General features: G+C 38.4%; 1 protein-coding gene across 1 annotated transcript; it reads left to right on the forward strand.

Annotated features, from left to right (window-relative positions):
- On the forward strand, positions 1-27,690 carry LOC127354392 (complement C3-like). The gene is made up of 42 exons (XM_051384272.1): positions 1-99; positions 1,146-1,341; positions 1,503-1,665; positions 1,926-2,020; positions 2,194-2,282; positions 3,679-3,761; positions 3,863-3,950; positions 4,139-4,241; positions 4,519-4,639; positions 4,735-4,850; positions 5,661-5,807; positions 6,553-6,655; positions 6,780-6,871; positions 6,979-7,173; positions 7,285-7,440; positions 8,018-8,144; positions 9,229-9,288; positions 9,759-9,879; positions 9,980-10,068; positions 10,469-10,608; positions 11,725-11,937; positions 12,041-12,104; positions 12,199-12,288; positions 13,524-13,730; positions 13,859-13,934; positions 14,054-14,213; positions 14,300-14,395; positions 17,024-17,174; positions 17,382-17,467; positions 17,814-17,891; positions 17,987-18,142; positions 19,637-19,699; positions 20,037-20,118; positions 20,228-20,276; positions 20,473-20,563; positions 21,040-21,129; positions 21,358-21,460; positions 23,239-23,328; positions 24,978-25,070; positions 25,161-25,244; positions 25,655-25,790; positions 27,515-27,690. The coding sequence occupies exons 1-42, from the start codon at positions 8-10 to the stop codon at positions 27,651-27,653; spliced, it is 4,773 nt and encodes a 1,590-aa protein (XP_051240232.1). The 5' UTR covers positions 1-7; the 3' UTR covers positions 27,654-27,690.
- The last annotated feature ends 90 nt before the right edge of the window (positions 27,691-27,780 follow it).

Raw genomic sequence — 27,780 nt, forward strand, 5'->3', positions numbered from 1 at the left:
AGCAGATATGGGATCAGGAAGGTTGTTCAGGACTCAGCTGGGGCTGTTGGCCTTTCTGGTCTTTTCCTCTCTGACTTCTCTGGCTGATGGATCACCATTGTAAGTTGACCTGGCTTAGCTTTTCACACAATTCCTTGAATGTATGTTCAAAGAGAAAGAGGAGATTGAAGGAAAAAGACAGGAAAGAGTCAGTTGGAGGAAGATGTGTATGTGCTGCATGCATGCATGCAAAGGGTAGCTGCAACATGCAAAATCTCCTCCCAGATGTCAGCAGGGTGAACAGGCTGTGGCTGGGTCGGGTACTACTGTCTTTTAATATCCTTTGGGCTCTGCTTAGGCACCTCACCTTACCAATATCACTGATGCTGGGTAGCTGAATGCTAATGATCTTCTAGGTGGTTTTATACATTGATGTCACTGATGATGTATATCCTTCCTGATTGAACCTGTGCCATTCTGTACAGTTTTTACTGATGGTTTGATCCTTTTTTTAGCTGGGTATAAGTTGGCAGGAGAATCATGGAAATATAGTTTGATAAACCAAAGTGGGGGTGTGGGAGGGCTGTATAGCTGCCAGGGATATTCGTGTAGGCACAGTCCAGTGTATTAGGTCCTCTGGTGGGGATGTTGACATGCTGATGAAATCTTGGTAATTAATAAAACAAAAGTATCAAGGTTTTATGGAGCTACTTGCTGCCGCATCTACACACACAGTCATTACCATGACAATCATGACTATCATGACCAAATCTCAAGAACATCAGGCAAAGAAAACCTAAGGAACAAAAATGTCTCAGGGGAGGCACAAATTGGCAAAGTGTACATTGATGGTAAAAAAGTAGTTTAACTCTAGTTTGAAGGTTTTCGTCACATAAATCAAGGTTAAATTATGCCAGTAAACTGGCCTAAATCTTGAGTTTGCAGAGTGATGCATTACATCAGACACAGCAAACAGAGATGATGAAATATTTTATTGAACCAGTACAGAATCTTAGTCAAGATAATCAATAGATCACTTATTATGTATGAAGTCCATGCTAGAGCAGAAGCAAATATGTTGTTTAAACACAAACAACTGTAGAGGAAAAACTAAATAAAAAGAGTAATCTCATTCTTAATCTCTCTCTCGTCTCGCTGCTCTGCAGGGAGGTGATGTCTGCCCCCAACTTGTTGCGGGTAGGAACACCAGAAAACATCTTTGTGGAGTGTCAAGACTGCACAGGAGGAGACATCAGGGTCGATATCAAAGTGATGAATCATCCAACCAAAACCAAAGAACTGGCAACCACATCTGTGACCCTCACTACAGCAAACAACTTCCAGGAGTTTGGACAATTAAGGGTAAATGAAATACTGTATAATATGTACAGTATGTGTTACTGGCTTCATTTTCTATCATGACCACCAACAAGAGGTCTAGAATCCATAAATGTACAGTTATAACCTGTCAGACCCCGTTCTGCTCTACATTCACTGACTGTGTCTCTACATGCTGGTTTCAGATCCCTGCTGGTGACTTCAGCAAAGATCCCAGCATTAAACAGTATGTGTACCTGCAAGCTCGGTTCCCTGACCGACTGCTAGAGAAAGTCGTCTTAGTGTCCTTCCAGTCTGGGTACATCTTCATCCAGACTGACAAGACCCTCTATACCCCCAACAGCAAAGGTGAGTTCAATGCTTCATCACTGCTGAAAAAAACTCACCTACTTCTCTGAGAAGGTGTCTCACTATGTAAGAAAAGATATTACCATAGGAAATATACCACACTATCTATTTGACATGGACATTTTCCATTTTTTTAAATTAATGATTGACAGTAAAATGCAGGAAAATTCACCCTTATTTTGACATAAGTTGTTTAACAGTCACATACCTCAAAATAGATCCTCCTTCACCAGCAAAATAAACCTCTTTCTCTGTGTCAGTTTATTACAGGATGTTTGCACTGTCACCCCGTATGGAGCCTGTAGAGAGGGACCCTGAGACCCAAGCTGACGCTTATATTGCCATTGATATTGTGGTATTGTATTTTATCTTTGATAAACACAAAATAAATGTTATTTTATATAATCAGCTGTAACTCGGAACACCAAACCTTCCGTTAGTAGACAGTAGACAGGGCTTACACAAAATGACCCATATATTGTGAGACTGGGGAATTTCAAACACTTAATAAATACTGTTTATTTTTAGACCCCTGAAGACATAATTTTACCACTTGATCCGGTCTCTCTGAAATCAGGGATCCACTCTGGACGTTACCAACTTGGTGAAATTGTCAGGTAAGTATTTTATAATGTTAATAAAATGTTCCACTTTGTATTTACGTTTTGTTATTTATAGAGAATTTACATTTTAACAAGAATAACCGGTGAATTGAATTCAAAACCTCAATATTTTAAAATGCAAAGTACATTCTAACATGTTTACGTTGAGTTTTATACAATTTAATTTTCATATTGTTAGTTTAGTTTTTAGACTACAATTAAAGAACAATTCATACAGTGTATAAAGTGTGAAGACACTGAATCCTTCGAGACTTTTCAGTTGATTCATTCTGGCCAACAGATGAATTACTGAATAAATATTGATTGAGGCTCATTTATTTAATGAGATGGTTTTCCACTGTTTTCCTGTATGAGCATCGTTATCTCTGACGAGAGTTAACCACGGTCACACTCAGTTGCAAGTTAGCACATTCATTCACAACAGGGTAAATATTAGTTAAGCAGAACTCAATGGGAAAGGACACATTCACTTGGAGGAGTTGTGAACAGTTTGTCTGACTGTATTAGTGATATAATCAAAAACAGTAGTAATATATCTTCAATTTGATTGCTGTTTTCAAAAATATCACTTTTGATAAAATTGTATCTTGGTATTTCAGTTTATCACGTAACTATGAGACAGCAATAGTTGAATAAAAACAGTTAAATGACAGAAAAGCCTCCAAAATATAAGTCTCCGCTGTTTAATGCTTCTTTTAATAACTTTAATTGATTAGTGAAATGTTTTGATGGATTTTCATTTTGATAGGCAGATATTTATCCTCCATTCAGGAGTATAAATATAGACAGTACAGTACAGTAAGCGGGCCCTCCAACAATGTGTCGGGCAGAGAACAGGCCCTTACAAGAGATTCGGACTGCCACCTCGTTAATGCGCCTGTGTTCAAAGAAGAGCTGGCATTAAAATAAAACCTGTGCCATTTTCTATATATGTCCCCAGAAAGGTAAACCCATCTCTGTCATGGTTTTCTTATTATTTTTCCTTTTTCTTGGGGGGAATAAAACAGTCAACTATAAAAACTAAAAAATAAATAAAATTGATTGCTAGGTAACATGTATGTTGATGTTATCCCATGTCAAGTCTCTGTTGGTATACAGTAGGTAGTTTACGTGCAAAATCTGTCAAGACTGACAAGATTTATCCTGAAATATGAGACAGCGATAGTTGAATAAAAACAGTTAAACTATACCAGTTTAATTCCCAACTTCAGTGTTTCTCTAGATAATGCTCTGTGTAGGACAGTATTAACATCAAGTTCTCTGCATCAGCTCATTATTATTATTCTGAAGATAAATTACTTCATGCTGTCTGAAGCCTGATTCCTGAGCTACCTTTAGTCTCTAAATGTTATGAATATTTAAATGTTTTAGTTCGTTCTTGTTTGTGTAGTCCCGGACTGTGGAAGGTGGTGGCGAAGTTTCAGAGCAACCCGCAGCAGAGCTACTATGCAGAATTTGAGGTCAAAGAATATGGTAAGTTCCTCATTAACTGCACTGTTAAAATCTATATAAATATTATATTCACTTACTGCTGAACTCATAGGACACACCAAAACATTTATTTAATTTTTCAGTGCTGCCCAGTTTTGAGGTGAAACTGATACCTGCGAGCTCCTTCTTCTATGTGGACAGTGAAGAGCTCACAGTCAACATCAAAGCTACGTATGTGAAGGTTTTTGTTTTGTGGTTTAAGAGATTAGGATTGATTGCTACATTGATTGGAGGAAAAATGAAGGATGTTGTCAAGAGGTTGTGTTGAGGTTCTTCCCATTTTAGTCATTCTTTGTTGTTGTTACATCCTGTTTTTATTTGTACTTAATTGTGGGCTTAAACATTTCTTGTGGTTTCAGGTATCTGTTTGGTGAAGAGGTGAATGGTATGGCCTACATGGTATTTGGGGTTATACAAGAGGGCCAAAAGAAGAGCTTTCCAAGCTCTCTTCAGAGAGTGCAGGTGAGCTCTATGTCTGTCAGTTGATTGGTCATTCTGTCTTAAACAGTATGTGTTGTACAGCTTGGCCTTTAGCAGTGCTACAAAAACACATCTCTGGAAGACTCTAAAACATGAAAAATGTCTAAGATTTCCTGGTATTATTATATCTGCAATTGTTTGAGTTAAATTGTTACATTCAAATCCACAGATATTAATTTATTAATTATTATTTATGATGTTCAGAATAAAGCCAAGCGGACATTAGAATTTATACATTGAGTGTCTATGGTCACATTAGGTCGAGAGAGGTGAAGGAGTGGTCACACTGAAGAGAGAGCACATCACAAAGTCTGTCACAAACATCCAAGACCTGGTGGGGAGTTCCATATTTGTATCTGTCAGTGTGCTGACGGAGAGCGGTAAGGAAGAGAGACTTTGTGTTTGAACCTGTTTAGTACGTGTTTATGTGTGTGTGTGTGTGTGAATGTGTTTTTGTTTCTGCATCAACTCACAGGTGGTGAAATGGTGGAGGCAGAGTTGAAAGGTATCCAGATTGTAACATCACCGTACAGAATCCATTTCACGAAAACACCCAGATACTTTAAACCAGGAATGTCCTTCGATGTTGCGGTAAAGCACTTATTTACATTTACATAAATTGACAGAAAAAGTATATTTCTACTACAATAAAAGTTCCTTAATAGAAAACATTTTTACAGTTACAAATGACAGAAAAGCCTCCAAAATATAAGTCTCAACATGCTTCTTTTAATAACTTTAACTGATTAGTGAAATGTTTTGATGGATTTTCATTTTGATAGGCAGATATTTATCCTCCATTCAGGAGTATAAATATAGACAGTACAGTACAGTAAGCGGGCCCTCCAACAATGTGTCGGGCAGAGAACAGGCCCTTACAAGAGATTCGGACTGCCACCTCGTTAATGCGCCTGTGTTCAAAGAAGAGCTGGCATTAAAATAAAACCTGTGCCATTTTCTATATTTGTCCCCAGAAAGGTAAACCCATCTCTGTCATGTTTTTCTTATTATTTTTCTTTTTTTTTGGGTGGGGGGATAAAACAGTAAAAACTAAAAAATAAAAAAATAAATAAAATTGATTGCTAGTTAACATGTATGTTGATGTTATCCCATGTCAAGTCTCTGTTGGTATACAGTAGGTTGTTTACGTGCAAAATCTGTCAAGACTGACAAGATGAGCACATCTGCAAGCAGTTAGGGCCCGTCATAATAGCATGCACTGGGGCCCATCGCAAGTGACTTGGTCCATCTAAGTCATAATACTTAGATATACTACTACTATACTAGAATACTACAGCTTGTGCAATTTACGGCAATAGCATTAGTTAAAATGTAAAGAATATGTGTTTTAATGGAACATATGTTTTCTGATAGTTCTGCTGTTTGTGTCTCTGATGGCAGGTTGAAGTTCTAAATCCTGATGACACTCCTGCACAAGGTATTACAGTGGTAGTTGACCCTGGCCAAGTGATGGGCTTGACTGCTCCCAATGGCATGGCAAGGCTTACCATCAACACAGACACACAGACTACAAAACTGACAGTCACCGTAAGTCTTTTTTTAACCTTTTTTCTATGCATTGGAGCTCATTTTGCCAGTGGACGCTATCACCCAACGCTGCAGGTCTATGCAGATTTTTCGCTTCCTTACCTCTTTGTTATTGTTCAGCTGCTCAAACATTTACAGTGCAGCATGTGAGCATTTTCAAGTCAAAGAGCAATATCTTTCTAAACAGTCGATTGATATCCTGTACAGAGGAGAGTGAATACTGGACTTGAATCTGTCAGGTGGCTATAAACAGGACTCTAAATTAATGCTAATGCTGTTATTTTTGACAACTTGTTAGCCATACCAACTTCATAAGCGAATGATACAATAACAGTACAGGAGAGTGAATTTAGGGGGCATGGCCTGTTTTAACACAGCATATAATTCACTTTAAAACACATTTTCGGGTGAAGTACCTCTTTAAGAGACTAACCTAGGTTTATCTTTAGTCAGTGCCATTAGTTACATGAAAGTGCTTTAACTTTTTAATATACTCAATTTAATGGAAACATTTAATACGGCACTGAAATGAACAATGTAGCGTACCATAGTCTACAGACATGTTGAATTTGGCAACAAAGCTTTTTGTTATTCTATGTTTGGTTATTATGTGAAAATCAATGTCAGTTTCTCAGTGTTTTATGACTATTATGAGATTTAATATTGCTAGGTCAAGCTATACCAGGCAAGGTGATTGTTTTGTATTTAACTGTTCGAGTATGCTTGTCTGTTTCTTTAATTTCAGGCAAAGACCAGAGATCCTCGTATTACTATACCTGAAAGACAAGCATCAGCCTCCATGGATGCTGTCCCATATGAATCCAGAAACAAAAACTACATCCACATAGGTGAGAAACATCCTAAAATAACATCAGATGGTCAAAAAAAAAAAAAGGTGCTAGTGGCAAAGTGTGTGCCATGTACTACATCTTTTCAGTGTCTAGCATTCATCACAACATCTCCTTTTTGCAGGTGTGGATGCAGCTGAGCTCAATTTAGGAGAAAACCTGAAAATCAACCTCAACCTCAAGCAGCAAGGCCAAAACAATGACATCACATACCTGGTGAGAGAGGTTTTACACCTGCATATATATAACTATTTTTGTTTTGACCCACAGGTTGGGTGGTATATTTTCATTATAAGTGCTGATGTGTACATTTGTGTGCCCAGATCTTGAGCAGAGGTCAGCTGGTGAAATATAACCGTTACAGGACAAGACCAGGCCAAGTACTGATTTTCCTGTCAGTTCTCATTACCAAAGAAATGCTGCCATCGTTCCGCATCTTAGCCTACTACCATACAAATGACAATGAAGTGGTATCAGACTCTGTGTGGGTGGATGTCAAGGACTCCTGCATGGGCTCGGTGAGACACACAACACTGATGTAGCAGAGTCAGAAGTTACAAATATGCTTTATTTTATTTTAATTTGAACTACTTTAGAAAATACAAATCTGCTTTTCCTTCCTCTTTTAGTTGAAGCTGGAACCATCGAGACCCGCTCCATCGTATGAACCTCGCAGGATTTTTGGTCTGAAGGTCACTGGAGACTCAGAAGCCACAGTGGGTCTGGTGGTAGTTGACAAAGGGGTCTACGTCCTAAACAACAAGCACCGCCTCACACAGAAAAAGGTCATTTCTTTATACCTTCTTTCAGTTAAAATATTTTGAAAGAATATAATTTTAAGAACGACCTATGCTAATTTCCAGCTCTATATAATTTTTCTGGCACTCTAGAAGAGTAGTTTTGCATGATTCACAATTCCGAAAAATTTTTTTACCTTACTGGCTTTATATACAGCCCCTCAGTTCATCCTCTGTCTGAAACAAGTCGTTTTAGTTCCTGTCTCTTTAATACAACACTCCCTAAAAGGCCACTTTATTCTCATTGACCAACTTCCCTGAAAGCCTCTCGAGGGTCAACAGCAAATGATTGTGAGCACCGCTTCATTCCGTTGTCGGTGTGATTCACAAAGTCTAACAGCAATAACTTACCTGGACAATAGCCATGTGGCACACTTGAAACATTTGAGACAAATTCGAAAAAATTATATGTTAATGTGTAATGTGAACATCCAACCTTGTAACATTATGCGTTACAGAAAATAGCGGAAAGTGTAATCTGTCCCCTTTTTGTGTTGATTCAGGTGACAATGTTGTTTTGTTCATTTTTGTATTTCTGTGTGTGAATGACTTCCACTTTGCTCAGGTGTGGGACATTGTAGAGAAGTACGACACAGGCTGCACACCAGGTGGAGGGAAGGACAGCATGAGTGTGTTCTATGATGCTGGGCTGTTGTTCGAGTCCAGTGCTTCTGGGACTCCCATCAGACAAGGTGATACTACTTCACTCTCCAGTTTACTGCTCATCATTATCTAGAGTATCTCTAAGGGATGTAAGGGCCAGCAAGTGGCAGCCACACAACTAAATGTCTTCTGGTCACATGTCAAATAAGCAAACACTCCACCAACAGTACTCCTCTTAGGCTTGTAATGAAAAGTATTGCAATCAGAATGTGTAATTATGGTTAAACTAATTACTAGCAGAAACATTTTCTTTATTTTTACAGAATAACATGCTGCTGAAATGATAAAGAAAAGTAATTTTAATGAGTATTATTGCAACATTGCCTGTGTCCTCTCCATGTTTGCCACCAGCGAGGATTTATTAGTCACTCTGTATCTCTCAGTGTGGACCTCAGGCCAAATACTGGCCCTAACAAAATGTTGTACAGCTCCCAAATATGACAGAAATGCATGCATTGTATTACATTTACATTTAAAACACTATGTCAACAAGCGTGTCAGGTTAGGATTGACAACTTGTAGAAAGTTACTGGTTTCATTGCAACTACTGGCACATTGCAAATGCAAGGAATTATGTTCTGTCATTAAAAATGAAATAAATGATAATAACAATAAAATAGAAATAAAAACATAAATAGATAGACAAATAGATAAATAAATGAGAATCAATTAAATACTAAAAAAGTATGTCTTAAAAATATCAACACACTCTGCTGCCCTCCTCAGGAAGGCTGTTCCAGAGACGTGGACATAGTGATAAAAGGACTCACTGTGGGTCTTTGTTCTGACTTTAGGGATAATTACAAGGCCACTATCTAAAGGTAGGGTCATAGAGGCTGATGAATAAGTAGGACTAAGACCATAAAAACTTTTCAAACCAATGAAAGGATCTTAAAATTGATTCTGAAACAAACAGGTTGCCAATGCAGGGACTTTAAAATTGGTGGAATGACAACAGTGTTGTCACATCTCTACACACAACACTTTGGACCATGCCTGACTAGTGTCATGACATTACTGTGTCTACTGTGTCAGATGACTTCTCCATTATTTTAAGTATCACAGAAACCATTCGGTTTAGGAACTAGTCTTTTGTTTTTGTTTTCATTCCAGAATTGAAGTGTCCATCCCCGAGCAGGAGAAAACGAGCCGGCACTATAAGGAATGTCAGAAGTAAGAATCATAGCTCAAATGACCTGATAATGACATGTTCACTGAACCTCTGCATTACAGTACAGGACATAAAAAATGTTTCGAGGATATCTGACATTTAAAATATGCATCTATGAAATGATATGTGGCAGCAGGTAGTAGATGATTCATGCTGAATTTTAAGAAGCACAAGTGATTTTAATTTCTAAGTGCAAACACAAAATATGAATATTTCTAAATAAGTATATATACAGGTTATAGCAGCTCTTAACTTTTGTGACACAGACTGCTTCCATGCTGAAACCATTTTCTGTAAGTAAAGCGATGCCATCAGCTCATACAAATCATCAATCAAGTTTTTTTTTTTTACATCATTTCTTTAGCCATTTTCTAAATTTCTGGATCAATAAAAAGAATGGGGAGAACCCTGGGTGGTCATGCTGGTGGTAAGAAATAAATCAAAATTGTAACCTTTTGTAATGACACTTTAGGTGAGGAGGATGACAACAGTTACATGGACAGCGATGAAATTGTTTCTCGCACCAACTTCCCTGAAAGTTGGCTGTGGACAGATATCAAACTGCCTGCTTGCCCTCGACAAACACCGAACTGGTGAGTCAACAGAAATATACAAACAAAAAATCATGGCACCTCTAAAATTTCTCACAAGTTCTTCTATCACTGAAAGTGATCACACGTTTCTTTGTTTCAGTGACACCACATCATTTGTGAAAAATGTTCCTTTGCAAGACTCAATCACAACCTGGCAGTTTACTGGTATTAGTCTGTCAAGAACTCACGGTGAGGATTCTGTTTCTCTGCACGACTTGACTTTTTCTTTAATTGTGGTTATAAGGGATTTCTTGGAGCAGATAACTGCAATGTTTTTGGTTTGATTCTGTCCCAGTCTTGTGTTGTATATATTATGGTGATGAAATGCAGCTGCAGGCAAACACACACACACAAATACACACAAAGGGAGAGAGGTGCTCCAACAGTGACATCAGGTTTGAAGGGGAACAGAAGATAATGTCCCAGGGGCAGAGATAACATCTCCAATTTGTCAGGTTCTGGAGGAGGATTTTGATATCTGGAGATTTTGTCAGTTAATAAAGATTCAGATTTTAAACTTTTACCTTCCTCTTCCCCTCATTCTTATCCTTTAGTTTCAGTCATGTTTATTTTTCCTCCTGACTTTAAGGTATCTGTGTGGCCGATCCATTAGAGGTCATTGTCCGGAAGGATTTCTTCATTGATCTCAAACTGCCGTACTCTGCTGTTCGTGGAGAGCAGCTGGAAATTAAGGCTATCCTCCACAACTACAGGCCAGATCCTATCACTGTGAGTCTGGGTTATTTAGCTCTTGTGTTTAAGGACAGATGGTTTATAATGAAAATAGTACTTTGCAAATGTGCAGTGCAGTTTTAATTTGAATAATGCCTGGTTAACTGACCAATGCAAACTGTGTGACATTCAAAAATTAAATCAGAATCATCATCAGCCTCATACTCACAATCTTCCCATGAGAGGTATAATTCAATCTTTTGGAAAATATCCTTATTTGTATTGTTTCCAAAAGTATGTGAAGAACAGAAATGTCAGTGTCATATCTGTGTGTGAAGCTAAAGTCAGGAAATAATTAGCCTAGCTTAGCAAAAGAGTTGGAGGACTCAGGGGGAAACGGCTAGCTTTGTTCTGTTCAAATTACCACCAAAACCTGTGCTCATCAACCATATCTGACAACCTTCACTATACAGTAGCTGGAGACACTGTGCAAAGGTGCTGAACAGATGGATTAAATAAACAGATTATTTACAGAAAGAATTTAGCAGCCTAAAGTTTTAAAGTAACTATCGCTCACCTTTAATTTTCAGTGACTGATCTGCAGCAACACATGTGACTGAATAGAAATGTCACCGATTGACAATTAAAAGGTCTTTATTACTGAAAAACAAGAGGCAACAAAGACAACCTAAAACCTCTAAGTAAGTCTAAAAACTCTACTTCTCATATTCTCTTAAACTATTAGCCAAAATTAAGAAAATCTCAATGAATGATGAGACACAAGAACAGAAAGTTGTTTCTTTTGTTAGTACAGTGCGGTTCTCTGCAACTTGTGATGCTGGAACACTGCACCTACATCATCACTGGATGCATTAGTGTGCCACATAGGTTCAGATTTGGCTATTCATTCTCCTCATAGGAGCACCCACTTGGAGGGCAAAACAAGGCTTTCTTCTGCTGCTCACCAGTTAACTTAATGGTAGTGATTTTGATACACACCATGTTTGCGTCCATTCAAAATCTCCATAGTTGTTCAATTGGGTTGACCCCCTATGTACCCTGGAAACATCTGCATTGGATTATTTCCCTCACCCTTATTTATTCATATGTTTACTTTATTTGTCAATATCTAAATGTCAATCTCTTTATTTTTCCCTCTTTACCTGTTGCAAGGTGCGTGTGGATCTGATTGAGGAGGAACATGTGTGCAGCTCAGCATCCAAGCGTGGAAAGTATCGTCAGGAGGTTAAAGTTGGGGCCCTAACTACGCAATCTGTCCCCTTCATCATTATTCCCATAAAGGAAGGACAATATCGCATTGAGGTTAAAGCAGCTGTTAAAGACTCATCGCTCAGTGATGGAACCATGAAGGTGCTGCGGGTGGTGGTAAGAGAAACACAGTAGTGTGTTTAGAGCTTTTTATACCACATTAAAAATGTTTTGTTATTGCAGTAAAATGCAGTAAAATTCATTTTTTCTGTATTTCCAGCCTGAAGGCATACTGACAAGATCCTCAAAGATTATAACACTAAACCCAGCTCAGAATGGTGTAGGTAAGTTTACTAGTGAAGTATCTTAAACGAGCAAAAAAAAAATAATTACTGTTTTTTCTAAAACCCCTAACTTGCCAACGGTCTCTTCCTCTAGATGGTAGACAGGAGGAAATCATAAACAATGAAATTCCTCTGAAAGATTTGTTTCCAAACACACCTGCAAGCACACTGATCTCTGTGACAGGTGAGTTCAAAGAACATACTTTCCTGGAACAGAAACTCTAACCTCATCTTGTAGCTAAATATTGTGGGTTGCAGTTTAAGTTAGAGGGAATTATGAGCAATATGAAATGATGATTCAGCTTTAGTTTAGCTGACAAATATCAGCAATAAACATTACTCATTGGCCCAGATCGGATAGTCTATGTTCACTGTTGGTGTATAATTCAGATCTCCGTAAGATTAGCTCCTGCATATACATATATCATGCCAGCATTTGTTGTCAGTGGTAGACAGGGTGCAAATTACACAGTGGCTTGCGGGGTAGCACTATTTTATGGTGTGCACTGCTAATATACATGTCACATGCAGCGCAGTCAATTCTGCAAAACACATTCTACTGTACTCTACTGTCTATAGACAGTTAATACTGTCATAGTCTCAGTAACAAAATGCAGCTACTGTTTCAAAATTAAAGAATACAATTATTAATAAATCAATGATGAAATCAGCAGGGGTACCAAGGCAACATTTTCTGGTTTTCATGCACACCTTTCCCAGGATTAGACATGTCATGGTAAAACAATAAAGCTAAACATTTTTTAAACATTGATAAGTAAACTTGTGTTATTTAACTAGAGATTTCTTGCACTAAAGCTTTAAGGCTTTTACAGAGCCTGGTATCAGTTATCAACATTTTCATTTGATCTTTGTGAATGTAAACTAATGCATAGAGTTCTTGAATCAAAATTAACTCACTGAGACATTTGTCTTTACATGGGAGGACTTTATGTAAAGTATCATAGGCACATAGAAACAGCTGTTTGCAGCTTGCCACTCTCTCTTTCTCCCTCTCTCTTTGACTGTCCCTTCACTTCCCTGTTTGTTTCCCTTCTGGCTGTGGATTGCTACGAAGTTATATTTCCAACAATAAAAAGAAAGCAGGATGATAAAGAAAGTGGTGTGTTCTGTCTGTCAATCTCTTCCACTGTTTCAGAACCTTAGACAGCGTGACTGCCACAGTGGCACACACCACAAGCAACATTGACATATTTTTACTATTCATTTAAGGAAGCTTAATGTGCATCACATAAAATGCTGGCATGATAATAGGAGCCATTATGTTATATTTGGGCATATAATGTTATTGATTGCCTGTAAATTCTCCTGTTACAGTGTTAATTGTTGTTGTTGTCAAAGATGTCTTTGCCACTTCATTGCAAATGACCACCTTATGGGGACATTTCTGTATCCACACAGGAAGAGAGCAGATAAGTGGACCAGTGGAGAACGCCATTAGTGGGAACTCCATGGGTTCTCTGATCTACCAGCCCTCAGGCGATGGAGAGGCTAACATGATCCACATGACCCTGCCTGTCATTGCAACCATATATTTGGACAAAACCAACCAGTGGGAATCTGTGGGCTTTGAGAAACGTACCGAAGCCCTCCAATACATCAGAACTGGTAGGCTGCATTTGTTAGTACAGGCACCAGAATGTAACAGGTCTCCTAAAACTGGCATCCAATGGACAAGATTAAGTAGAGTTGAGTGCCAGTCCGTAAAAAGGTTGTGTTTTTTTGTTTGTGTCCAGGCTATAGCAACGAGCTTGCCTTCCGTAAAACTGATGGGTCTTTTGCTGTGTTTACCAGTCGCCCAAGCAGCACCTGGTGAGGCAAACGTCTATGAACTTGAACAAAATATGTTTAACGTTATTGGTTGTTTAAATGTTGGATGTTCAAATAAATAAAATACATGTGAAACTGTTCCACCATTTCTCCTCTCTAAGGCTGACAGCTTATGTTGCCAAGGTGTTTGCCATGGCCAAAGATCTGGTGATAGTGCCAAACCACGTCATCTGTGACGCTGTCAAGTTTCTGATTCTCAATGCACAGCAACCTGACGGCATGTTTAGAGAAGTTGGAAATGTGTTACATGGAGAGATGATGGTGCGTGAACTTATTTCAGTAACAGTTCTGCTGCTACACAAAAACAATAAAAAGACACACTTCCATATGTTTTTGTCCGTGTGCAGGGTGATGTGCGCGGCTTAGATTCAGATGCTTCCCTGACGGCCTTCTGCCTCATTGCCATGCAGGAGTCACCCACGATTTGTGCTGCCAGTATTACTGTGAGTAACTGACCTGCATACATTGTTTTCTTTTCTGGCCTCTCTTTATTCCATCCTTTACTCAGTCCTGCCATTTGCTTTTGAAAAAAGCCTACAAGTCCAAATTTTTAATATAATTTTGATTGTTCAAATTTTGAAACACCTCTCAGGTTTTTTTCAATCAGCCAGTGCTTTGGATATAATTGGAAATTCATTTGTTTTTTTACAGCATTGAAAAATGATATTTTAACACCAACATCTCTTCCTGAAACAGAGTCTGTAACTCTGGATAATCCACAGCCTTTTTGTCTTTTAGACAGCTTTTGTTGTTTTTACCTTCAACCATAACATGCACCTGTTGATGGGTCAGCCAAAATCTGTATTCAAATCAGCCCCGGCCCTAACCAATTTGGCGCCCTAGGCAAGATTTTAGGTGGCACCCCCCTTGCATCGCAGTAAATTCCACTGCCAGTTATATACATACATATACTCACGCAAGAAACTGAATGGCTTTGTCTTTGACATTTTATTTTATTTTTAGAGAAACAATTTGCTCAATCAAAACAGTTAACAAGAAAAGAATAAATTATTGCCACCAATCGATGTAGAACATTACGCCATCTTTTTCTCTCAGCCTCATCTCTTGTTTATGTATTGTGAGCCCTTTCACAAAACGGACCTCCAAGTCCTTCCATGTTGCCATGTGAGCATTATGCTCCTGGCTATCCTCATGGACCTTGAGCAAGTGGCTTGCATTTTTTCATTCCTTTAGTCCTTCCCTATTCAGTTTGTAATCTCTCTTTTTAATATTATATTAATAAAGTCATAATGTTAGGTCTAACATTAGGATATTAAAGTCCTAACATTACAAGAATAAAGTCATAACTGTTTAACGACGAAATGATTAATATGTTAGCTTACCTGTTGACTGTATCTTGATAACTCTATCGAAGCTTTTTTCTCATTAAAACGACTTTTTTGAAAATTATTATTACTTTATTCTCGTAATATTACGACTTTATTCTAGTAATTTCCCAAAAAGTAAAATAAATTAATTTCTTAGGCCCTAATACTCCGGCATATTACTGTACCTCTGTCATTGTCGTGTTTTTCCTCCTCTTATTTTCTTTTTTTTCTTCCCTGGGAACCGGAACGTTTTGGTCTTTTTGACATTGTTAATGGTTTCTGGGGTCACGTCAGAAAACTCAACCATCTCTCAGAGAGCAGGTAGAGTCTAATCAGTCAGAGGAGGAGGGGGGGCGGGGGGCTTAATAAAGTCTTACTATTATTTAATAGGCTTTGCTATGCAGTTAAATTAATGTGGGCTTATTTTTTTTTCATACTAAGTAATAATAGCACCAACTAGTTTTAGTATAAAAATATTGAAAGTTGCACCTTTCTTCTTTTTTTCTTCCCCCATTGTGGCGGTCCCTAGATGGACGGCGCCCTTAGCATTTGCCAATATACTGCCTATGCCACGGGCCAGCACTGATTCAAATAGAAGTACTGTTATATTACTGAAATGTAACTCAACTTACAAGTTAAGTCTATATTAGTAAAAGTTCAAAGTATTATTCTCAAACACTACTGTAACTATAACTAGAGTATTACCTTTTAACCATTAATGCATTATCAATTGGAGGCATTCAATAAAAAGGGGAACTCCATGTAGAAAATATACGAGATAAAGTAGTCAGCCAATTAATCAGGCGATTATCGATTGAGATGATCGATGCTGCACTAATGAGGCTGATAAACAAGAAATGTCTAAGACACATCTGCACACAGGCTTGTCAGCGTGGTTGCTTTGGAACGATGTTAGCACTCCTTCTTGTGAGCTTTGGGATGGTGGTGAAAGTCTCAAGCATCCATCTGTAAGCCTAAATTTGTTTTATTTTTACGTCAGTATTGGTTTTTAAGTACAGACAATATCACAATGTGAACCCTATGTAATTGTATTTTTTTTAAATGTTTAAATTAATTAATTCATTAAATTAAAAAATGTTCTCTCTGCCGTCGAAAAACCCATATCAGTCGAGGACATTTCTCTGATTCAGTCATACCTTTTATCAATAATCAAACTAATATACAGACAAATGTTGTCTGTTAAAAACCAAGGGCCTTATCTGTCACTATTTGGTTTCTGTTTATCTCAATCAAGTCCCTAAATTACACCAGTGCTGTTCTGGCCAGTGTGGTCACCTCTCCGAACCTTTTTTTCATGGTTTTCATTGGCCTACAGTGTGTTTTCATGCTGGATTTGCTCTAGATGGGCAAAGAAAACAGAACTGATGGCAAACGATTGCTGCCGATCGCAGCATCTACAAAAATGCAGATGAAAGGTTTGGATACACATCAAACTTCAAGTAGTACCCAAAAACCAACTAAATTACAATAACGTGAGGAGTTGTAATTGTTTTTTTCTAACACTGGTCAGCAGTGATGTTCAGAAGACTGCCTGCCTGCCTGCCTGTACTGATATGGGTACAAAAGACAGCATTTACCTCGGTGATGGGAGACTCAGCTGGATGGACACATCATTCAGGAATGCGAACATCAGAGCTGAATCTTTACTCTGTCTCTCTGCCACTCTTCAAGCCTCTGGATATGGTTCTCCCTCCTCATTAGCTGCCTTTTCCCTCTGTCCAGAGTCTGCAAGGCAGTATAGACAGAGCAGTGGCCTACCTGGAGACGCATCTACCCCGCCTCACCAACCCATATGCTGTTGCCATGACATCATATGCCCTGGCCAATGAAAACAAACTGAACCGGGAGATCTTGAACAACTTCGTATCTCCAGGTGTCCTCACACAATATTCCTAAACATGATCAGATGTGTGTGTGTGTGTGTGTGTGTGTGTGTGTGTGTGTGTGTACTTTTTACAAATCACCTTACAGAGATAGACACACAGGAACATTTAGGGGGATTTGGGGACTTGGGTCTTCAATGAAGAATGTCGTAAATACGGTATAGTAAGAATAAGTTGTGTGTCTGTGTCTTCTTCAGAGTTGTCCCACTGGCCAATACCTAAAGGACGTGTTTACACACTGGAGGCCACAGCTTATGCTCTACTAGCTCTTGTCAAAGCTGAGGTGAGCACATCCCACTTATGTGATTTTGTGTGTTTAACCACGCAAAAAAAAAAACATACTCAATGTTACTGCATTTAAGGTCCAGTGTGTAACATTTAGGAGGTTCGACTTCAACCTGTGGTCCTTTGCTGCGTTCAATGATTTAATGATAATTCACCCAGTAATCTTAAAGCTTATTCACTCTGAAGCACATATGTAAACCTCTGTTTGTTGCTACTGGTAAAGTTCGGAGGTCACCAAAGTCATTGGGGTTCATCGTGTGGTGGCCATGAATGTGTGGCTTAAATTTCATAGAAAGTAACCATGCACTTGAATGGGTAATAAATCAGAACTTCTGTTAATAAAGGCCTTTGAAGAAGCCAGACCTCTTGTCAGATGGTTCAACCAACAGCAGAAAGTGGGCGGAGGCTATGGATCAACTCAGGTAACACAGAACTTTCTCTGTCTGGAAGCATTTATGTGTCTAAATTAACATTCTTTTGTGCTGTTTTCCATGCTATTGTTTATGTCTCTCTCCAGGCTACCATGATGGTGTACCAGGCTGTCGCTGAGTACTGGGTCAATGCCAAAGAACCAGAGTATGATCTGGATGTGCACATCTTGTTGCCAGGAAGGTCAAAACCTGACATTTACAGATTCAACAGGGAAAACCACCACACCACGAGAACATCTAGAGTAAGTACGCACACACACACACACAGACACACACACACAGATCTTCAGTATGGGCTATAAAGTCAGTCTTGCTCAGAAACGCTCCCCACGTTTTTGAAACAAACCTGGTTTCTATATTCAGAGAACATTTTATGTGTCTATGTCTATATGAGTTATTATACATCATATTATTTCTGGTCCAACCGGTATAAGCTACCCTCACAAAGTCATTGCATCTCAGGTTTAAAGTGTAACTACACCCTTATGTTGTGCTAGTTCCCTCCCTCTCAGCAAATGTAAAAATATACATCAGAGACTTAGAAAGGAGAGTGACTTTAGGGGCGTGGCCTCCACATCGACTGGAGTGATTGACAGACTGACCAAAGTAGCGAGAAAGCGAGCTGATGAGCGACTGAAATAAGAAACATGTCGGTTCTCTCTCCACATTCTACATTATTTTATGCTGTTTACAAGGTTCATTAGTAGGTAAGTCAGCTCAGTTTATGTGAATTATTAAACTTTAAAATACCCTCTGCTCCAGACCATCAGACCAAACTCCATTTCAGCAGTGGGTGTTTTATGGTAGGGCCATATTTTCTCACAGTAAAAACTTTATTTACACCATCACTAAGACTCTGTACTGATTCACTTCAATCTACAGTTAAAACACACAAACATACTGCCTTTACTCAGTAACATCATTAACTAACCTGTGATGAACTATTTGCCAAAGATGAACACATATTGACTGTCCAGGTCCCACAGGTTTACATTTTTACAATTTCTGCAGATTGCCTAAAGCCACAGATCATTTCTTTTATTGTCAACTGTTTTTTTTTAATCCTTTGACGTGCAAAATGCAAAATCCATAGTACCACTAGGCACTTTTACAGCACTTGTTTCACTCAAAAGCGGGCGTTGGTGTTCTGAAGACAAGAAAGTAATGGCTGCTGTCATCTATAAGATATTATTTATAACAGTAGAGGGTGTGTTGAGAAATTTTTAACCCACAAAATACAGATTTTAATACATTTGTTAAGGTCAATTTTGAGGTTTTTTTTTTTATCACAGTACAGTCATATAATTCAGTTTATAGTAAAATACACTTTTTAAGGTGTAGTACCTCTTTAAAGTTTCAACATACAAGAGCAGAGAAACAGTTCCGGTTTGGTGTCCAACAACAGAAACAGAAAAATATTTATTTATTTTAAATAAAAATAAAATATATATATATATATATATATATAAAGTACTGTGGTAGGCAGATGTATAGTGATGGACATTAATAAACTAATTTAGACAGCTAAGAACAATATGTTAGACAAGCAGTTCGCTAATGAATACTGTATATATTCTATAAAATATATGTATAAAATCAGCTTTAAAGGCAGAATTTGCCTGGGTTTTGTGTTTTTTTGTTCCTAATGATCTTGTAATCTTATGTATCCCTAATAATTGTTTTGCTTTTGTATATGTATGTATGTGTTTGTGTACATATATTTCAAATCTCAACAGACCAACGTTATAAACAGTGATGTAAATGTGACAGCCACGGGGCATGGAGAAGCAACGTTGACCGTAAGTTTGACATAAAAAAAAATATATACTGTATAACAAAACTATTTTTTTAACCAGTTCAAATTTTTCATTAATGTTGAGTCATGAAAATAACCAAGAATAGAGCAGAGAGAGTAGAATAGGTGTACAATATAATGGGTGGGAGTTAACCATTTGCAGTGTTGTTGGGAAGGTACATTTTTCCTTAGAAATATTGTACAATGAATGTTTTTGGGTATAAATATGGTATGCATTAAGTAAATTATCTTTTAAAATTAGATTTTGAATTTATCTTAGGCCCTCTTTGAGGTCCTGATAGTTGTCACTGTTTTAAGAAGTACTTTCATCTATATGACAGATGGTGTCGATGTATTACGCTCTGCCTAAAGAAAGGGACAGTGACTGTCAGAAGTTTAACTTGTCAGTGCAGCTCATCCCAGGTAATTTGGTGTCCTCTGTCTCTTATGGTTTGTTTGTCTGTTTTTTTTTTTTATTGCCACATTTTTTTCTTGTGTGAGAAAGTGTTCATCAAATGTTTTGCTCCTGCAGAGAAAATGGATGAAGATCAGATGATATATAAGTTGAGAATAGAGGTTATGTAAGTACAATGAATGAGTTTTAACAGCAATATGGATTTATACAGCCAACACTTTCATTATTTAACTTCTCCCCACTCTATTTTCAATTCATACCCTTGTGCCCCAGAATTGTTGCATTTTGCTGCTCTCTCCTTCCATAAAGGGTTTGACTTTGCTTTCTTCTTCTCACCCAAATTCTCTCCGTTTTCTGTACAGGTTTAAGGACAATGAGCGCGATTCAACCATGTCAGTTTTGGACATTGGCTTGTTAACTGGCTTCACCGTTAACACAAATGACCTGGACTTAGTAAGAGCTTATATACACACAAACATACCCAACAAGGTCAGACTGTTACAGCTCAGGGAATACAGGATTGGACTGAAATGAAGACAAAGCAGATTGACTTAAAAGATTTATTTCAGAAATAGCTTACAGTAGGCAGACAAAACTTTGATGGGCAGACAGAGGAATAAAGGCAGTGGATTGGTATATGTAAGGAGTGGCTGATCAGGGAATGAGGTGCAGGTGGGGAAGTGGGCAGGGAAGCTCAGGAAGGAAAATGGAAGTGGCAGGATCTAGAATGGATGGAGAAGAGTCTGGGAGCATCTGGTGGACAGGTAAAGAATGACACTGAGGGGTCCTTGGGAAGTGGAGATAGAGAGGGACAGAAAGGTGGACACTGTGATATAGACAGGCTTCGTCGTGTTTGTACTAATCAGTAACACTGTTTTTGTGTGTGTGTGTGTGTGTGTGTGTGTGTGTGTGTGTGTGTGTGTGTGTAGTTGTCCAGAGGACGTGCCCGCACCATTGCAAAATATGAGATGAACACTGTCCTGTCAGAAAGAGGCTCACTCATCATCTACCTGGACAAGGTAAGGCTTTCTTCGCTCCGTCCCCTTTTTCTCTCAGGTTACCTTATCAACTTTATTCAATTTCAAAATTTTCAAAGTTTTATTGACAAGCACATTCAAAGATTAATTCTTAATGCTGATATTTCAAGGTCTGCTATTGTGTATGTCATAGCAAAAAAACAGCTGAAATGAAATTGTGTTTCTCTCTCACACACACGCAATGTATCCTGGTTGGACATCTCTCCACAGGTTTCTCACATTCAACCAGCGGAGATCACTTTTAGGATCCATCAGCAGTTTAGAGTGGGCGTCTTACAACCAGCTGCTGTGTCTGTCTATGAATACTATGACCGTGAGTCTCAGAGACACTTATAAACAAGTTCAACCTCAGACATACATTTATCATCAACTGATCATGCCTGAACCAAGAAATATTCTTGTCTGTCGCCTTCAAAACAACTCAGAGGACTGTTCCAAAAACATTTGAACATTTTCGGATCTGCCAACACCATGGTTATGTTTTGGTTCACCTATGAATCAAAATAAGGATACTATGGAACGCAGTTTAGGAAATTATTATATATTTAATATGAAACTGAACATATGAAATGAAAGTCTGAATATACTGAATGAAATCTGACGTCATGAAGACACTGGTGCTATCTGATATTTTAGATTAAGTGTAATATTCTGTACAGATTTTACTTCAAGACAGCTGAGTCATGCCCATTCAAGCTGGAAGGGCACATGCCCCACCAGATTTTTGATATCTTTTTGTAATTACTATTTTTTTTAATAATATGTAATTATAGTCGTTCTATATTCAGACCCGGTTCTAAGTTTAATAATTTGCACCCTTAATGTCAAGCACAAGGTGGTCTTATAGGCGCACAGACTGTATGGGCCTCTCCATGTGCACCTTCTAATTTGGTAAAAACTTTATTAGATATAGATCATAGGTGGCGATCATTAAATACTGTATCAAAATAAAACACTGATTTGGTGAAAACGCTTGTATTATTATAACCTATTTGACTGACGCTTCTTTAGTAATAATTATCATGTATCTCACCTTGTACATGGTCATATAGTTCAGTAATTAATGTTACACAACAGCGTTTGCATTGCATTGTGTTTCATGGATAAAACACGAGATGCTATGTTTGCCAAAACAGAAAGTTGGATGAGGCTAATAATAAGCCCTGATAACTGGATATCTCCTTCAGAAAAAAGCAGAACATTGAGTTATATCCAACCATTCTGCTGTGTGTAAAGCTCTGTATGGTTATATAGTAGCAGCCTGCTGTTGTTTTCAGTCGATTGAATGAAGGTACACTCAACGGTCATACGTAAAGACACTGCGCTCTGGCGCGGCACTTAAGACAACTTAACATATCCGCCCATGCCTTCAGATGCTGCAGGGACTTCATGAACTGAAGGAGAAGTTTTTTATACAATATAACGCAGTTGTGGACAGCAGATACTGTAAGAATCTGACTTTCCTGCCTCAACCACATTAAACCTTTTGCTGCTTCCTATGCATTGTGCACAGTGTTTGAATATGCAGCTACAGCACAGTAACAGTGTGAATATTAGTCTGCATTCTCCAGGGTGTTAATTATATCTTCATTAGTTATCACTGCTTCTGATAGATTCTGTGCAGGCTCGCCGTAACATCCTTATGGAATAATATTAGGCTGGTATCGAAAACACAAGATGGCGCAGTGGCTTGATCACATGACATTTCATTACATATATATTTTTTTCATTCATCTTCGTCCGCTTATCCGGGGTCATGTCGCGGGGGTAGCAAGTTCAGCAGAGGACCCCAAACTTCCTTTTCCCTGGCCACATCGGCCAACTCTGACTGGGGGATCCCGAGGCGTTCCCAGGCCAGTGTTGAGATATAATCTCTCCACCTGGTCCTCGGTCTGCCCCATGGCCTCCTCCCATTCCATATATTCAGACTTTCATTCCATATATTCATTCAATAATTTCCTAAAGGGCATGCTGTAGGATACATTTAAGACACATTTAAGATATTTAATGTCCATTTGCTGATGTACTGTGATGCTATGATCAACCATCACAATATATTTTTCAAATTTTCAACTTTCTTTCCTTTTGCAGAGACACCTTGTGTTAAGTTCTACCATCCAGAGAGGAGAGCTGGACAGCTTCTGCAGCTCTGTAGAAATGATGTATGCAGATGTGCTGAAGGTAAAACAAGATGACCTAAAGTGTCTACACTTAAATGTGTTAAATCGGAAACTCTTGAGGGGACTCAATGAAAAACAACAGCAACATTATATTGAGGTTCTGGTTGGTTCTGTTTAAAAATTTGTAACCTAATTCTTTTATTTCATACCTTCATACCAAATTAAAATCAACAGTTCTCGGGTCAGAGGAGACCTGGGCTTGGTATGACATCTTGAGTGTAGGGTCATGCATCAGTCGCTAAATGTTTTAGGAATAAATTTGATGATTATCATTATTTTTTCAAAAACTGTCAAAAAACACCTCTTACCTCCTTTTAAAGGGCCAGTGTGTAGCATCTAGCGGTGTAGTGGCTGACTACACCGCTACTCACGAGTGTTTAGTTTGTCCCTTCTGGGCTACTTTAGAAACATGGCGGTTCAAAATGGCAGCGGCCATGGAGGGTGACTTGTGGCATCTCTAGATAAAAACAATTAATTCCAAGGTAACAAAAACATAACAATTTCTATATTCAGCTGATTATAAACTATTGAAAGCATACTTATGGATATTCTATTCCATTTCTGCCAATAGAGCCTCCTAAATGTTACACACTAGACCTTTTAACATAAGTAAAACTAATTCAAACAAAGCAATACTTTAAACAATGTATAAGAAACACATCCTTCCCTGTAATCTGACTGAATTGCCCTTTTATTTCACTTTAGTTAAATACTTGGTGGCGGGATTGGCAGTGTGTCCTATAAACAAATAAATTCAAAGGTGGTGTGTGACGTTATGCACTCCACGCAGGAGATCATACCCACTCCCAAGTCACATAGAGAACAGGCGTTAAGGGTGCGGAAAATGAATGAAAGAGGCGCCATTCTCGCTATATCTCCCTATTAAATGTCAGTGTTGCATAAAATAAATTATTCTGAAGCAATTATTTTAAGGTAAAATAGTTACATAATGTTGCCTGTAAGGTGGAGGTAGATAAACTGGAGTGACTGATGGACTATTGAGCAGGATCTTTGCTTTAGTGGGTGCAGGATTTAAATCCTGTTTAAATGCATGTTAGGTCAGGGCTAGAAAATAGTGTCAAAGGCCTCTGTAGATTTCATAGCACAGCCTGATACCCACTGCAGGGCCTCGTTGGTGGCATGCAACTTAATGCCTAAAACTACTACTGTGCGCACTGGGATATGCCTATCATGTAGTTGCATTTAACCTCTGCCATCATTTAAATGTCCAAAGGCTCAGTGTAAGATTTATGCACTGCTTAGTGTCCTCAGAAATTCCCACAATTGAACATGTCTATGACATGGTTAGTAGTTTCTATTGACAGTCCCAGAGTGTAATGCATCACATTTGATAGATGTGAAAATAAAGTTGTGCAACATTTCACCTGTCAGCGATGATGCAAAATGATGATTATTAATAAGTCTCAATGGGCAGTTACACTGTAGAGGAGACCACCTGGTATCTATTGAATACAGCACAGTGAATACGTAACAAGACTTGGACACAGTTAAGGCCTTGTGTATTTCGTCAGGTGCTGGTTGGAAAGAAGCAGTTGATTAGTCTGAAATTACACACAGGCCTACAGACATGCTTGTGCTCTTTTGAGTCATCATTTGTGTGTTTACTTTGTGCCTACTGTGTATTTCCAGAGAACTGTAGTATGCAGAGAAAGGGCAACATCAACAATGATGAGCGCATAGCTAAGGCTCGTGAGGTCACAACAACCAGCCGAATAGATTTTGGTAAGTGTGTGTGTGTGTGTTTGTGTGAGTGAGTGAATGAATGAGAAAGAAAGCAAGTCAGCCAACAATCTGCAACTTGTCTCCTCACAGTGTACAAAGTCAGAGTGGAAAATTTTACAGATGATTTGTCGACTGACATTTACACAACGCGGATGGTAAAAGTCATTAGAGAAGGTGGGTGTGAATCTCTTTTTTCCTTTATGGCCCTTTTCAATTTTCCCCTATAGTGTTTCTAGACAAACAGAAAAGTCCTTTGCTATTTATACATGAGTATGTTGGGGAGTACGGCAGAAAATAAATAATGTTGCACATGTAGTTGTTTTATAACTACAGAAAGTTAAAACGCTCATTAAAAAGGGCATTTTCTGACTTTTAAAAATTTGACCTTTCTGACTTTTAATTTTCCGTAGAGTTATGTTTCTTAAAGTGACAGAATGATGCCAAACAGGCAGAAAAGTTGCTGACCATTTATGCATGACTTGATGTGCAATGTGTTTGTGAGTAATGCAGCATATGAACAGTAATGCTCTTATATAACTGTTGTTGTGACATTATTTTTTTCTTACTATATATTTTAATTACAGGAACTTATGATGTGGGTGAACTGTGCATTTTCCTCAGTCATCCGCACTGCAGAGAAACTTTGGATTTGAGAACTGGAAAAACCTACCTTATCATGGGTGCATTCAAAGATATTTACAAAGACGACCAGACTCAGTCGTAAGTTTGTTCTTTGCGTGCGTCTCGCTCATAATATTATCACTACAGCAATTTCTTTACTGTTTTCCCTGCTTTCTGTCACTTCATACATGCCGTTCTTGAGTAAACCAAGTTTGTCTCATTTGACGTGGTTCCTGATTGATATAGGGAGATGATCAAATCATCTTAAAGACACAAGAAACGTGCACTGCCAGACGCAAACTGTGAACACGTATAGTGTATATTTTCTTATGCAACATTTTTTATAAATTGTATTTGTATAGTGGTTTTCTGCATAAATGGTGCATAGAATAACCTTAGTCTTACTGTAACCAAGCATCCTGTGTTTGCCTAATTGTATAAACTTAAGGTGTAACTGCACACACAAATTCTGCTAGCTCCCTCTCTACCAGCATATTTAAAAAATGCGGCAGTAACGCGCATAAGGATAAGGAGACACCAACCAGACTGACCACCGCTCAACAACAATATATAGCTGGTGGTCAGAGCTAAGTAGCCATGAGCAGCTGCTGACTCTCCGAGTCCGCTGGAGCTTTGTCAGTCAGACGTACATTCACGGCCCCTATTTGTAAAAGGTTCTGTGAGTTAGCTGTATTGTAGCTAAACTAGTGGCAGAGTGGCCCTCCAGTGTGCTTGTTTCTGTGTGAGAGTGTCAGTATACAGCTCTCGCCCTGCTGTCTATCATGTAATCATCATGAAGGGAAAGTATGCTGTTCAGTGGTGCTGAAAAACAGAAGAGAGGTAATAAAAAATAGTGTAAACTGTAAATGATGCATCTTGAGCAGCATCCATTTGAAAATGAGTACAGTTCCACAGACTCTACTCAAGGTTAGCGACTGAGGGAGGTTGGTGCCGCCTACCTCTGATTAGAGGGCGTTAACACTCTTTTGTAATATATATGTAATGATGTACTGCAGTCCAAAAAAGTTGGCTATATATCAGCATTGGCCTTGCAAGGTTCACAATGATTTAGTAGAGGTCAAGACAAAAAGACAGTGTCAGATAAATGTGAGACTTGTAACTGCAAGGAGTCTGTTGAACATGTGCTGATATATTATAGGAAGTTCAGTGTAGAAAGAGAAAGATACACATGGTGGTAGATACGGGAAAGGAGTGGAACATTAAAGGTCTGAAAGGAGCAAACAATTCAGAGGGCTTTATTTAAATATTTAAATCTTCATCATCTGGTATCGTGACTTTAGTGGATCATAACATATCGGGTTTGGAATTAATCTGCAGTTATTCCAGTTTAAGATGAGACCAAACGTTTCTATGGAGTTCTGGAGCCATGACAAAGGCCAAAATGTGGCCTACAACAGACTAGATGAGTCTTGATTTGAGCCTTGATCACCCGTGGCCCCTACCGGCTGGTTAAAAGGGAGTGAGGTATGAAACAGAGCATTCAATAAAATAGGTTTTGCAACCACAAGAGTACTTTGAGCATACAGTCATAAATGTGCACAAACAAAATATTAGGCTGATGGGTCCTTTAGTATGTGAGATTCGCTGCGCACAGATACACAAAAGGAACACGCAACCAGACGCATTATGTGACTAGTACAAAGCAGGTCTTTGCTCCGAAGCAAAAATATACATTTGTACTAGTTATGATATTTTTGATTTTTGTAATGCAAAAAATGTGTGCCATGGATTATAACCATGGCCTATGAACCACTTGTTGGCAGCATGAAGACCCAATGTATTCTTGTCTCTGCTTTCCTCAGGTATCTGTATATGCTTGGTGAGAAAACCTGGATCGAGTACTGGCCCACAGAAGCTGAGTGTCAGAGTGAAGAACACAGATCTACTTGTGTGGGCATGGATCAGCTGGTCAAACACACACTCTCTGAATGTCTGTACTAATGAAACTGAAGACAATAAAATGCTGTTTTGAATTGCATTTCTTTGACATTACTCTCATGTACACATTTGATTACATAAAATATTGGAAGTAAAAAAACTACAGTACATATCTGTTTAAGCTGAATGT

Source organism: Dicentrarchus labrax, unplaced genomic scaffold (assembly GCF_905237075.1).
Source record: "Dicentrarchus labrax unplaced genomic scaffold, dlabrax2021, whole genome shotgun sequence".
In the NCBI taxonomy this organism is placed as follows: domain Eukaryota; kingdom Metazoa; phylum Chordata; class Actinopteri; family Moronidae; genus Dicentrarchus; species Dicentrarchus labrax.